At 36.7% G+C, this 14,142-nt stretch overlaps 1 protein-coding gene across 1 annotated transcript in view; it reads right to left on the bottom strand.

The window, feature by feature from the left end:
• RYR2 (ryanodine receptor 2) overlaps window positions 1–14,142 on the bottom strand; it is a 202,481-nt gene that overhangs the window by 140,951 nt on the left and 47,388 nt on the right. The window contains exons 13-20 of the mRNA XM_032216038.1: window positions 11,792–11,956; window positions 8,657–8,778; window positions 7,822–8,005; window positions 6,394–6,529; window positions 5,139–5,234; window positions 1,809–1,927; window positions 1,506–1,639; window positions 1,040–1,281 (exon numbers count right to left, since the gene is read on the bottom strand). Of these exons, the coding sequence (XP_032071929.1) occupies window positions 1,040–1,281; window positions 1,506–1,639; window positions 1,809–1,927; window positions 5,139–5,234; window positions 6,394–6,529; window positions 7,822–8,005; window positions 8,657–8,778; window positions 11,792–11,956 (1,198 nt within the window). The remainder of the gene's footprint in view (window positions 1–1,039; window positions 1,282–1,505; window positions 1,640–1,808; window positions 1,928–5,138; window positions 5,235–6,393; window positions 6,530–7,821; window positions 8,006–8,656; window positions 8,779–11,791; window positions 11,957–14,142) is intronic.

Genomic DNA, 14,142 nt, shown 5'->3' with positions numbered 1-14,142 from the left:
TAGTCCTGCAACGGTTCTTCATATGTTTTAGTCTCCAGTCCCCTAATCATCTTTGTTGCTCTTCTCTGCACTCTTTCTAGAATCTCAACATCTTTTTTTACATCGTGGCATCCGAAACTGAATGCAGTATTTCAAGTGTTAACATTTCACGTGATGTAGATTCTATCCCTCTGTTTATGCAGCCTAGAACTGTGTTGGATTTTTTGGCAGCTGCAGCACATTGCTGGCTCATATTTAAATGATTGCCCACTACGACGCCAAGATCCAGGGGTGGGTTCCTGCCAGTTCTAACTTCTTCTATAGAAGAGGTTCCACAAATCTACCATGCTGTTTAGAACCAGTTCCAGCTCCCTCCCTCCACCCGTCCGCACCACGCTTGCCCCGCCCACTGCTCACTCAAGTTTGAACACCCCTGGGGGTTTTTTTCTAAAGAGTTAGGAGTGCAAGGGTCTTGTAACTTGACAACTTTAAGACTTGTACACTTCAATGCCAGAGTTCCTGAGCCAACATGACTGGAGGAGGAATTCTGGGAGTTGAAGTCCACAAGTCTTAAAGCTGTCAAGTTTGAACACCACTGGGTGTTTTTTTTCCTAAAGGGTTAGGGATGCAAGGGTCTTGTAACTTGACAGCTTTAAGACTTACATGGTTCAAATGCCAGAGTTTCTGAGCCAAAGTTTTGGCTGCTAAGCAAGAGCGTTGTTAAGTGAGTTTAACCACATTTTACAAGTTGGCCATGCCCACCCCGTCACATGACTGCCAAGCCACCCCCACTCGGTCACATGGCTGGCAAGCCACTCCCACCCGGTCACATGGCCGGCAAGCCATTCCCACCCGGTCACATGGCCAGCAAGCCACTCCCACAAAGCAGGCCACACCTACAGAAGAGGTTCTAAAGAATTTTGAAACCCACCACTGCCAAGATCCCTCTCACAGTCACCACTACTGAGCAAGGTACCACATATACTGTACCTTTGCATTTTGTTTTTGTTGCCTAAATATAAATCTTACTTTTAATTACTTACTTTTTAATTAGTCTTACCTGACCATAGATGAAGTCCATCAAAACCATAGGAATATAAGTCATCACCAACACCATTGCCACCCCATTCTTCTCCACCCACTGGATATGGTGAATAGCCTTCCGTTGATGCCCAACCTACACGAAGGTGAGTAGCTTCTGCTGTTGTAAATGGCTCCACATAGTCAACCATTAATTCGTAATACCATTTCCTGTACTGAGCAGAGCCCTCGCTGATTCCAAGGAAAATATTTGGTCGCATGCTAAATACAAGCAGAACAATGCATTTTAAAAATCAGTAAAAACAATAATAACCACAAAATGGATTTTTTTTTTTTAAAAAAAAGCAAATTACAAATTTTTTAACGCCTACACCAAGCAAGTTCTAATAAAAACAATGTTATTATAGAAGGGCTTGCCTATACATTCTCATTTATAAATACATATATATGAGCATTCAAAATAATACTCTATTCCATTTTTTTACCTGCTCACATGATTGACAAGACGAGTTTGAAGAAGAAGATCTCTCCCTGGCAGAAGATTATCACAGATCAAATGTTGATTGGATCGCACAGCTACTCCATGACATACACACAATGAACAAAGAACATCTAATACCTTGGGGGAAAATGATGATAGAGGTGGTTATGGACATTTTAAATTACTAGAGCTTCTGTATAAAAATATTACATATGTTTCATTATCTTAATTACATTTTATGTTCTACTTATAAAACTTATATTAATCACATAGACTATTCAAATAAATTCATGTTTGTCTTGTATACCTTATGGTTTCTGCCATGTTTGTCCAAAAGACAAATGATTGATTTAATATGTCCTTCTTTAATAATATTCAATGCTTCTGGACTTTCCACCAACACACAGTGTAATACTTCAAGAATTCCTAAAAATATAGAAGCCCCATTTTACTAGTTATCTCTTTATATTCTTTTAAAAACATGCAATAAAGAATAGTCATAATAATCTAAGAATTATTGTAATAATCCCTTTTCTTCTATAATTATTGTTAAGACTCAAAAGAAAATAATACTTGAAATAAAACAACAATGACAGCATAGTTGCTGTTGCTTTCATATTGAATTAACTTGCATTTCTAAGAAAATGCTTCTTATACTAATCTTTATAAGCATGGTTATTTAAGAATAACATAAAAGATTAGGCAATTAACATAGGCTGCTTTCATGTATAATGATAAACGTGGAATGAAAATTCATATCTCCTCAATTTCAAGCAGCCCTCAACTTCTGCTACAGCTTCTCTATTGTTTCTTTGTTTTACAACAAATTTAAATAAATCAATATCATCAAAGATGCAGAAAATCTCAGTAGCATATGAAATAGTACATGGACAACTCATACACTACATGTTAAATTCCCCCATAACCCATAACACAAATTAAGCATCTAATTTTGATGAGATGTATTTATTACATTTACTTCATGCCACAATCGTGCAACTTTCCATTTTATTTTATATTCCTTAAACATTTTTCTGCTTAAAATAAAGCTCCATTTTAGTTTTCCCCCTAACATCCAAAATACAGTCTATAGTTCACCTATAACTAATTGAAAAATGGCTAAGCTGCAACCAGACCAGTCTGAATTGCAGGGCAGTAATCATCAATTTGGTTGAAATGCCAAGTGTTTTTGGATTCCTTATAGATCTAAACTATTGCTATTTAAGCTCCTTTAAAGATACATTATTAAACTGCTTGTGAAGTAAGAACTAATTCCCTTCTAACGTAAGTTCCATACTTAAAACATTGTAGTTACTTAGAGAAACAAGAATAAAAAAATCCATTGATATTTACTGTATGCGATAGAAAATATATCCATTATTCAGTTAATAATATCTTTGAAACGGGTGACTGAAAACACTAAGCAGAAGCAGATGCTAAGCAGTGAAAAAAAGAACCAAAATTAATAAGATTTTTCTTCACTAGGACTTGGATCTCCATTCCCTCCTTTTTTTTCTGCTCCTTGATTTTCATTGCCTGTCCTCTTTTCCATGTAGTATTTGAAAGTAACCAGGGTATTTCTAGACAGTAAGTTAAACTGGGACTACAAAACACTTTATCTCAGAAGAACACAAAAACAAACCATTTCAGAGTTATTGTCAAGAATACTATACAAAACATATTTTGAACCTCCCCAGGAGCATAGCTTAACTTAAGGGAATTTCTATCTTTTTAACCTGTGAGATATACATTCCGAGAAAAATATCAGACCATAAATGGAAGTTTCTGTGTACAACACAATATCCCAAACAAACCTGGATCAGATTATAAAGGCAACAAACAAAACAAAATAAATATTCCATTCAATATTGCTTTTTAATGCTTTTGGCAAAATTTGTACTAGATTCACAAACAACATACCTATCAATTCCTGTTTGTAGGTACCTGAGGGATCATTATTAAATTAGTTCTATACCAAATATTCTTATTGAATTTATTATATATATATATATATATATATATATATATATATGTGTGTGTGTGTGTGTGTGTGTGTGTGTGTGTGTGTGTGTGTGTGTTTTGTTTTTTTTTTATTTGTGCTGATAAATACCGTATTTATCGGCGTATAACACGCACCGGCGTATAACACGCACCCCCCATTTTAACACAAAAATTTGAGTAAAAATTTTTTTCATTAAAAATAAATGACTTGGAAGCTCGGAACTTAATGTTGGATTAAAATTTATAACATTAGAACATGAATTATAACATTAACTCCTCTTAAAAGGCAAATATGAAATGAAAAAACACCTCTTTGAGCAAAAAAACTTAATCAGAATCACTGCTTTTTGGAAAACCAAAAACCTCTTCCTCATCTTCACTCTCTCCCTCTTTTTTCCCTTCCTTCCCCCTTCCTCTTGCCTATCAACTTCATCCTCTTTGTCTTTCTGCTCTTTCCCTCTCTTCCCCTTTTCTTCCTACCTCCTTCCTTCTCCCTCCCTTCTTCTTTTTCTTCCTTTCTTCTTCCATCTTCCTCCTTCTCCTTCCATTCTTTCTCCTTCCATCCATCTTTTCTCCTTCCATCTTCTCCCCCCCTCCCTTCTTCTTTTCCTCCCCCCTCCCTCCTTCCTTCCTCTCCTTCCCTTTCTCACACACAGGAAGGGGAGGGGGGCTATCTAGTCGCTTTCACAGCATAATTTCTTTATCTAACTTTTAAAAAACAGTGTGCAAATCAAACGAGATTTTCGTAACCTGCGAAGCACCAAGTTATATTATGTTGTTACAAATTCGCAGCTACTCCATTCTTTCTGATAGGGAACTACATTTCCCAAGATGCCTCAGGTCCTCAAAGCGCTGAACGCAGCTTTGCAATTGACTCCAGCGAGGCCTGGTAGCCGCCGGCTGGGGTGGTTGTCAGGGCGATGCGGAGCGGACGCGCCGTTTGTTACTGCTTCCAGCAATCAAGACGGACAAGGGAAGCGACTGAAACGGACGCTGGCCGCAGGAGAGCGAGGCTGCTGCCAGCCGTTTCACCTTGCGCAGCGAATTTGACTGGGTCCCGGGGCTTCTGCCGGGTGGCAGAAGCCCGGGACCCAGTCAAATTCGCTGCGCAAAGTGAAACGGCCGGCAGCAGCCTCGCTCTCCTGCTGCGGCTTCTGTTTCAGTAGGGAAGAAAACTTCCTTTCGCTTCCCGAATTTGACTGGGTCCCGGGGCTTCTGCCGGGCGGCAGAAGCCCGGGAAGCGAAAGGAAGTTTTCTTCCCTATTGAAACAGAAGCCGCAGCAGGAGAGCAGGGCTGCTGCCGGCCGTTTCACCTTGCGCAGCGAATTTGACTGGGTCCCGGGCTTCTGCCACCCGGAGTATCGGCGTATAACACGCAGGCAGGGTTTAAGCTTGCAATTTTAGTTTTAAAACTGCGTGTTATACGCCGATAAATACGGTAAATAAAGGGAGACTAGTATAGATCTATTTCAAGCTATTTAGCTCTCATCAGCTAGCCACACCCTTACTGGGATTTGAACCTGGGCTATATGGCATACTAGGCACACTAGGCGGAGATCTTAGCCATTAGGCCACAGGCTCTTATCCGTTTATCAGCGATATATATATATATATATTATAATGTCAAGAAACTTACCAGAAGATGCCTCCAATCTCTCCAGTCTACTAATGAGCCAATCAAGAGATCCAGAGAACTGAGCACAATTTTTACGATTCCCTCTAATCAAAGCCGCTAGGAATGAATAAAGAGATAAACTCTTAATTTAGAAATCCTCACATTCACTGGCTGAAATCATCATATAATATTTTGACCCCAAATTGGAGTTTACTAAACTAGCGTAAATCATAATTAAGATGAGAAAATATTCTATGAAAAGCACTAATTATATTTGAACTGTTATAAATGATAGCAATATTGATGCGTGCTTAATAGTGTGCTATGAAATCCAGAGATCAGAATAAAATTGCTAATATCTGGAATAGGGTATTCCTCAACTTACAATAGTTCATTTAGTGAACATTTGAAGTTACAACGGTACTGAAAAAAGTGACTTATGACCGTTTTTCACACTTACAACTGTTGCAGCATCCCCATGGTCATGTGATCAAAATTCAGACGCTTGGCAACTGACGGTTGCAGTGTCCCGGAGTCATGTGCTCACCTTCTGCGACCTTCTGGCAAGCAAAGTCAATGGGGAAGCCACATTCCCTTAACAACTGTATTACTAACTTAATATCTGCAGTGAGTCACTTAATAATTGTGGCAAGAAATATCGTAAAATGGGGCAAAACTCATTCAACAACTGTCTTGCTTAGCAACATAAACTTTGGGCTCAATTATAATCATAATTTAAGGACTAACTGTACCTAAGCTAAATATCAAATTACAGCATTTTGTTAGAATACAGAGATATTTGAAAACTTTACTCATTATAATATTCTTCAGCTAAACTGGCCAGAGATTTGTCATAAAAAAATTAAAACTCAAGGTTATGCTACATTATGCTACACTACCCTATGCTATGCTACACTATGGTATTATGTAATGGAATCAAATTAAGATCTGAGTGTAATAAGATCAAAGAATTTTCTGCACATGTTTTTTTTAATCAGCAGGCAGTATCCACATTTAAAGAAAAAACAATTTTATATTTTGAATCTACCACTTAACACAAATAGAATCATACATCAATATATACAGTAAGTGCACTGCAGTTTTGGTATAAAGTAAATCTAAATAAATACTCTGATTCTCATCCAAGGGTGCACTTGGATATCTGAAGATCTTTATCATACACTAGAAAATATATTTCAACATCCCAGGGTTTTTGGCCCATATATTACGTGTGTTTATATATTACTAATCTCAGTTACTCGAAGGTATGTCTTACCTAATAATTCATACAGCGAATTTAGAATAGATTTCCAAGTTTCTCCTGCTTCCTTTCCAGCTACATCAGCAAAATGAGCTGCACTGCTGTACACATGTAAGCGATCAATACATTCAAGCACTAAATTGATCATACCCTATAAGAAAAGAGGTATTTATTTTCAATCATTTTGTATTTTGTATAAAATGAATACACATAAAGTCTCCACCTCTTTCTTTATTTACATACACACATACACACAACATACACAGTGTTAAAAAAATCTCTGAACTTTTTTTATATGTGATGTTGTATACACACACTTAGGTAATATATAGGTAATAAAGGAACTGAGATTTGGGGAGACAAACAGTCCCAAGAACCAGAAAAAGGCACAGGTAAATACTGTATTGACTTATAAGCAGGATAGTCCCATCTTCATATATTTAGGAAGAAGTAAGTCATCCTGCATTAAAAATTGCATTTAAAACTGCAATTCTCCATAGATATTGTTTAGCTGGCTTCTTAAAAGCACTCTATTAATTCCATAATGTTACACAGTCTCATTGAGCCATGTATTTTGCAAAACTAATATGCTTCTAATATTCTGCATTTACAATCTTTTGAAGAATGGGCATATTATAGGCAGTTCATATATCTCCTCATGTTTTCCTAGATCATTATGATGGAATGAGACCTAAAATGTGATTTAGCACTGTGTTAGGTTTGAACTCATATCCTCTGTCATCCCACCTCACATCTTCTATTTGCAGGTCTGCATGAAAAACACTGCAATGACTCACTTGATGCTTTAATTAATTGTGGCTTATTGTTGAATCCCAAAAGAACAAAGTGATTAGCTTAAAAGATGGGATACTGAAACAATATAAATCATGTAGCTTACGATATTGACTTGCTTGGTTCCATCAAATTATAGTATAAATTAATTCAATTTCCAACCTAAACATGATAAGACATTCTAATAGTAGTTTTAACTTGTTTGTAACCTGTACTTATAGCTTATTTACTGATCTAGAAATAACATATAAGGGAAGGAATTACACACTTATTAAATCTTCAGAAGCAGGGGTAGGTTCTGGCAGCCGGTTTGCTCGTGTGTATACCACTCCCGCATGTGCAGTACAATTAATGCGCAGAACTGAAAAACAAGATGGTGGCACCTATGATGCCACCTGGAGAACTGATTCAAGGGTGTGGCAGGCCTAGGTCGCTGCTGGTTCCAGCGACCCAGGCTGCCAAACCACTACAGGTTTGGTCGAACTGGGCCGAACTGGTAGGAACCCACCACTGCTCAGAAGATAAAGATACTTTTTATTCTAACAAGTTTTGCCTCTATTGGAACAAAAACCTGAATTTAAAACTCCTGCAGACATTACACTGCAAATTTAACAATTTTAACTTTTTCCATAAAGAAAATAAGACTGCTACCTCTTCTTGGAAGAGATTTTGTCGATTCTTCAGAGCTCTTAGTCGGTTCTGTTTGTCTTCATGCTCTAAGTGCTCATCTGGTGGGTGGAAGTAACCAATCAAGTCCTGAAGGCTAAGGCTGACTGATTCAATGGGTAAATCAACTATGGAAGACTTAGCTTTCTTGCTGAGAGCATCAAGGCCCCTAAGGTTAATGTAAAAGTTCACTAATTAGACATACATTTTCATCTGCTTCTTAATGTTATCATTACAATATACCAATTTAACCAGATAATTAACAAATACATGTGTCTCAGTTTTAATAAGGAACCAGCACTAAGTAAAATGAGTGTATACAGATCCTCCAGTCCAATTCTGATCTACAACTCTGGAAATAAACCAAGTAGTTTGCTCTGGAGATAATCTAGTATAATCTAATTATGATTATGATTCAAAGAACTGGAGCAGCAGTCTTCCATGTGAAAAGCACAAACAGCTGCAATTCCCCCCACCCCAAATATCACAATGACTTTTTCAGGCAAACTAAAAAGTTGTGAGGAAAGAATTATATTAAAGTTATATAAAACTGGCATAGTGGTTTTCAAGACAATTCTTTTAAAATGTAGCATATGTTTATTTTTGGGGAACAGCAAAGTACTTCACATAAGGAAGTCTTCATAGAATATACTGTGGCTGACATAGTACCATTCAAATACCTCATGTTCAAGTAAAGCAAATCCAAAATGGAGTTTTGTAAAGATTCATGCACTCTTCTACTAAATAATCTTATTAAACTGTTAGTTTCAGAATGTTAAATATGACAGAAAGAAAAAGTGAGAGAGTGGTATACATATACCTTATGAACCTGTTGAAAAGGAAGACAGTACTGCGAATTACTCGTGCTGTACGTGATTCTTCATGCTGAGATCTGGATAATGTCAATCCATCATCCATATGGCCCTCATGGTGCATGATGGCCTGCAACAACAACAAAAAACCAATGGAGAAAACCATGCTAATGCTTGATGAATCTTTTGTTCATCCTAATTCTATTTCTCTGGATGTCTCAATCCAGGTCTGTCAATTATTTATCAATGATTTATAGCAATGATTCATAATTCTATGTCTTAAAGCTTACTTTTGAAAAGTGTAAAGGTTATTCACCCATTGTTTTGTTTGAGATCTGCAAACATTGCTACTTCACTACAGAAAATAATGGATAAAATCCATATGTTGCCAATACAGTATAGGCAAATCCTTATATAACTATGAATTCATCGTCCATCCAAATAATCCAGTCTTGAGAGTAAAAACAAAACAGTTCTGAAGCATTCCCATATGCCAATTAAATCAAAGGAGTGCACTGCTTAAAATTCAGAATAAATTATGACCTATTTGGAATGGCAATTTATAGCTAACAATAGCAACCACTTCACAATTTGTGATTAAAACCTTTATTCCAGATGTTTGTTTGTTTGTTTGTTTGTTGGATTTATAATGAGGTTTGCTCTTTGTGAACTGCTTATAGGTGGACCCATACATAAGAAGAGTATCCTGCACACATCCTTTGATAGATTTCATTTTGCATAGTAGTATCTACTTGTCGTTCACAAGACAAATTTTGTATTATATAGTGAACCTTTTTAAGATTTTCTTTCATGGAACAATTTTTGTTAAATTCTTCTAAATGCATTCTCAGAGATACTAAGACCTCTGCATTTGTTGTTCTGAAATCCTGTACATTTGCCGTAAGGGTAAAATCAGTTTACCAACCAGGTTTTTTTTTCTTTTTTTCTGAATACATAGTTAACTCATGAGTTTTATCTCACCAGTTGGGTTAATATGGGTTTGCATGATTCCAAAAATAATCCTGTGTAATTTATGTGAAAGTTTTCTACCATTACTTCACTCCACTTTACACGTAGTCCTCAACTTTCGGCAATAATTGAGTCTGGCATTTATGGTTATAAGCCATGATGGTCAAAAATCAGCTCATCACCTGACCAACCCAATTTTATGACTTTTTGGGGAGTGACTGTTAAGTGCTATAGCACATTTATTTCTGGGAACCAGAAGTAAAAGTTGCTTTCCAGCAAAAAAAAAACCATAATAAATTGCTGTCAGATAACCACGAGCAATGTCAGAACTTCAAAACTGAGTCGTAAGTTACAACAGTAGGGTCTGTTGTAACTTCACATAATCACTAAGTGACCAGTTGTAATTTGAGTACTACCTATAATACGTAGTCTATATTTCTTGAATCAAAATCCATGGGTTTATTTTCTTTAATCATCCGGGTGTTTTGTTTACCTACACAGATCCAGGCAATATTGTATGTTCAAATAAAGTTTTTCCTACTAATGCATATCTGTTGAATACAAATTAATTTCATAGTTGACATTGTGTACCTTCTGACTCTCCGGGTTTTTTTGTTTTTGTTTTATAGGAGGTTAGATGTTAGAATGCTGTTTTGAAAACAATGGCAGTAATCAAGCAGAAACTACAAAATATTTGGTGGAAATCACTACAGAGTATTTGTGCCAAGCTCAGAACAATATGTTCTTATTGCCAAGACTGTTAAACATGTAAATATTTATAGGGAACTAGAGATATTTGTGGATTTCAAAGGTAGCATCACTGATTAATTTTCTATTTACTTCTGCCAAAAATGCACTCTTGCATATTTTGTTTTCTATTTTGCCACAATTGAAATTATTTTCAGTAATTTTGTAAATATCCCATTTTCCTCATATGTTAGGCAAGTTTATGTAACTCTTGTATTGTATAAAACAAGTAAAACATAATGTTAAGAAAAATGAGAGAAATTTCTTTAATTATTATTTTGCTGAACTCTAGTAAAAATTTCTCATATAACCAAAACATGTTTATATCAATAAAAAATAAAATATAGGTAATTCTTGCTTAATTCTTGCTGTTTAGCAACCAAAGTTATGACAGCACTGAGAAAGTAACTTTATGACCTGTCCTCGTACCTACGACCACCACAGAATCCCTGCAGTCACCTTATCATCATTTCAATGCTTTACAACCAACTTCCAAAAAAGCAGAATCGATGGGGAAACTGGCAGTAAAATCACATCATGATCACATGATGTCTTGCTTACAGTAACAACTGTAGTAGAAGTGAGATTGTAAGTCTGTCATATCAGACAGTGAATCTATGTGTGTATAAATATATGAATATAAGCCTATAAATAAAAATATTTGTAGCACACGGTTGAAATGAGGGGTCCTTGGTGCTGTTTGAGCTTGGTTATTTTCTTGCAGACATTTCATTTCCCAAACTAGGTAACATCATCAGTAGTAGTCACAATAGAATAGAAGCCTTCCAGTCCAAAAACCATGTGTTTTGGGGAATTGGGATTGAGCTCTTATGTAGTATAGTTCTAATGATCATTGAGTGACAAACACATTGAAATTGAGTTCTGGATAAACTTTAAAATAATAGAATAGCACAGTTGGGAGGGAACTTCTAGGTCATCTAGTCCAACCCTCTGCTCAAGCAGGTGACCCTATATCATTTCTGACATGGGATTGTTCAGTCTCTTCTTGAAAGCCTCCAGTGATGAAGCACCCACAACTTCTGAAGGCAAGCTGTTTCATTGGTTGATTGTTCTCACTGTCAGAAAATGTATCCTTATTTCTGGGTTGACTCTCTCCTTGATCAGTTTCCATTCATTGTTCCTTATCTGGCCTTTGTGTGCTTTGGAAAGTGGGTTGTCCCACCTCCTCTCTGTGACAGTCCCTGAAATATTCGAATATTGCTATCATGTCACCCCTGGTCCTTCTCTTCACTAGACTAGCCATGCTCAGTTCCTGCAATCATTCTTCATATATTTTTAGCCTCTAGGCCCCTAATCATCGTTATTGCTCGTCTCTGCACTCTTTCTAGAATCTCAACATTCAGCATTAATTTCCTTGTCATGTCAAAATTATATTTAATATAATAACCTTGTTTTAAACACCTTACCTTGCGCTGCACAGATCCCATTCTAACAGACTTTGCATCCACTGATTGGTAGGTAAGCCACAAACCTGTGTCTACATGTTGTATAAAGCAGACTGAATCTCCATACTTTATTTCTGGGGTTCCCATGCCATCCACTTCTTTTCTTATCCCTACATCTAATTTCTCCTACAAGGAAAAAGAAGCCAGTTGTTATCTACAAAACCATTTTGAAAGGTTAACGTTTTTACCTGAACAGAAAATGGTAAGCACGCTTAACGTTACAAATGATAATGCTTAGTCTATGATACAAGATTAATTTCAATAGTACTTAAGTACTCTTATTTTCCAGATGCAGGTAATCTTTAAAGAAAAAGCAACTACTCCAAGCACATAATAAATGTATATAGTTCTCTTTTTTATTCCCACTTTCCTTTATTGTTACTAATACCAATTCTATGCCTGAATTCTATAGTTCTTCTATCTAAATAATTACATATTCATAGTGTTAATATTGTACTGTACATGCAAACTAGAATTTCAAAGTTACATGCCAGTTTTCTATATCACATCTATGAATTGTTTTAATGACACATTCCATAAACACCTGTGGCTTTGTTTATATAGGTGTGATAAGATAGGGTTCTCTTCAGCTTTGGTATTTTTTGCAGGAAATGGCTAATGTCCACATTTAAAAAAAAAACATTTGGTTTTGGCAACATTTTTCTAATAAACTAATAAGATTGCTAGTCCATCAAAAAGCTAGCACATATTATATTTTAAGATTATTTCATGCATTCTTAGAACTTTTAAAATATGTAAATATAAGATGCAAATCTGAAATAAAGTGGTATAGAGCTTTATATTAAAGCTGATACATTTTAGTTTAGCCTACTAAAAAACAGTAGGCAAAAAAAAGGCCTGGAACATAAACATAAAAGTGAATAATATTTAAAAATGCAATTTCTGTATTGAAGAATAACCGCCATTTGATTTGATGGAGTTTATTGCAAATAAATTGGTATAAGATTATAGTCTGAAGTTATACATCTTTTCTCCAAAGCTTCTGGTAACTTTGATTAATAACAAGCACTTGTTTCAGTCTGAAAAAGCCAAGCATTTATCTAAACCCACTGTTAAACTGTACATCAATGATCCCAATCTTTACGGGCTTGGCGATCTGGCTTGGAGGGTGGGGGTAGATCTGGCTTGGAGGGTGGGGCCACGCAAGTGGTGAGCCGGCACATACATGTGCGCACTTGACTTGTCAAGCAGTGAGTCGGTACACGCATGCACATGCACACATAGCTTGACTTCAAGTTGAATTGCACATGCATGTGCACGGCGCACCACTCATGTCAATCAAGCTGCATGTACACACATGTGCAGATGTGTGCACCAGCCCATGCCCCAGTTGCAAATTGGACACGGCCTGGTAGTGGGCCATGGCCCAGGGGATGGGGACTAGGGGCAGGTTTCTGTCGGCATTACTGCCAATTCAGCGACCCAGTCACCATTTCCACTACCGGTTCACCCAAACCAGTGCGAACCAGTAGCAACCCACCTCTGATGGGGACCCCTGCTGCACATAATAAAACAGTTGGATAATCAAAGATGAATAAATGGATCCATGGGGGAGGGAAGGAGGGAGGGAGGGAGGGAGGGAGGGAGGGAGGGAGGGAGGGAAGGAAGGAAGGAAGGAAGGAAGGAAGGAAGGAAGGAAGGAAGGAAGGAAGGAAGGAAGGAAGGAAGGATGGATATTTTTATTGTAGTCAGATTATTCTTGGCAAACGAATAGATCAAAAATAAAACTTCTGAATATAAATGTTTCATTCCTTTTATAAGATTTTCACCAACCCTATTTAAAGAAAATATGGAATTTTGAAGGTTATGACAGTGTTGAGGTGAGAGCCTTGATAGCTATTTGGTAGACATTAAACAGATGGTATCTTTGAAGCTGCAAAAAAAAAGGCTGCCAAACTCTTATTGGCCTTGAAAAAGCCTAGGACTCAAACCTTGGGTCTGACATACATATGGAAAGTTTCCTGTATGCTGCTAAACGTTATTATAGAAAAAATGTTCCTACTCTCTGCAATAAAGCTACAATCTACTTGAGAAAGTGGGATTGAGCAAGTATTGTATAGCCATCATTTGTAAGAATCATTTGTAAATGTATATATATTTATATTTCCCAATAGTATAGGAGGGCAGCCCATACTCTGACCCAAGATTAAGCAAGATTGCAAATCACCAATTCCATCACACTGTGTCAGTATCAGAATAAAGTTGCAACCAAAATGGAACAGTTAATCTGGATGATAAACCAAGGCCAATAAATGGAACAGAATGTACACTGTTTCCTGCACATGACCTAT

Source organism: Thamnophis elegans, chromosome 4 (assembly GCF_009769535.1).
Source record: "Thamnophis elegans isolate rThaEle1 chromosome 4, rThaEle1.pri, whole genome shotgun sequence".
NCBI lineage: Eukaryota > Metazoa > Chordata > Lepidosauria > Squamata > Colubridae > Thamnophis > Thamnophis elegans.
Note: the sequence above shows the minus strand (reverse complement) of the source record. Positions and strands in the feature narration are given on the sequence as shown.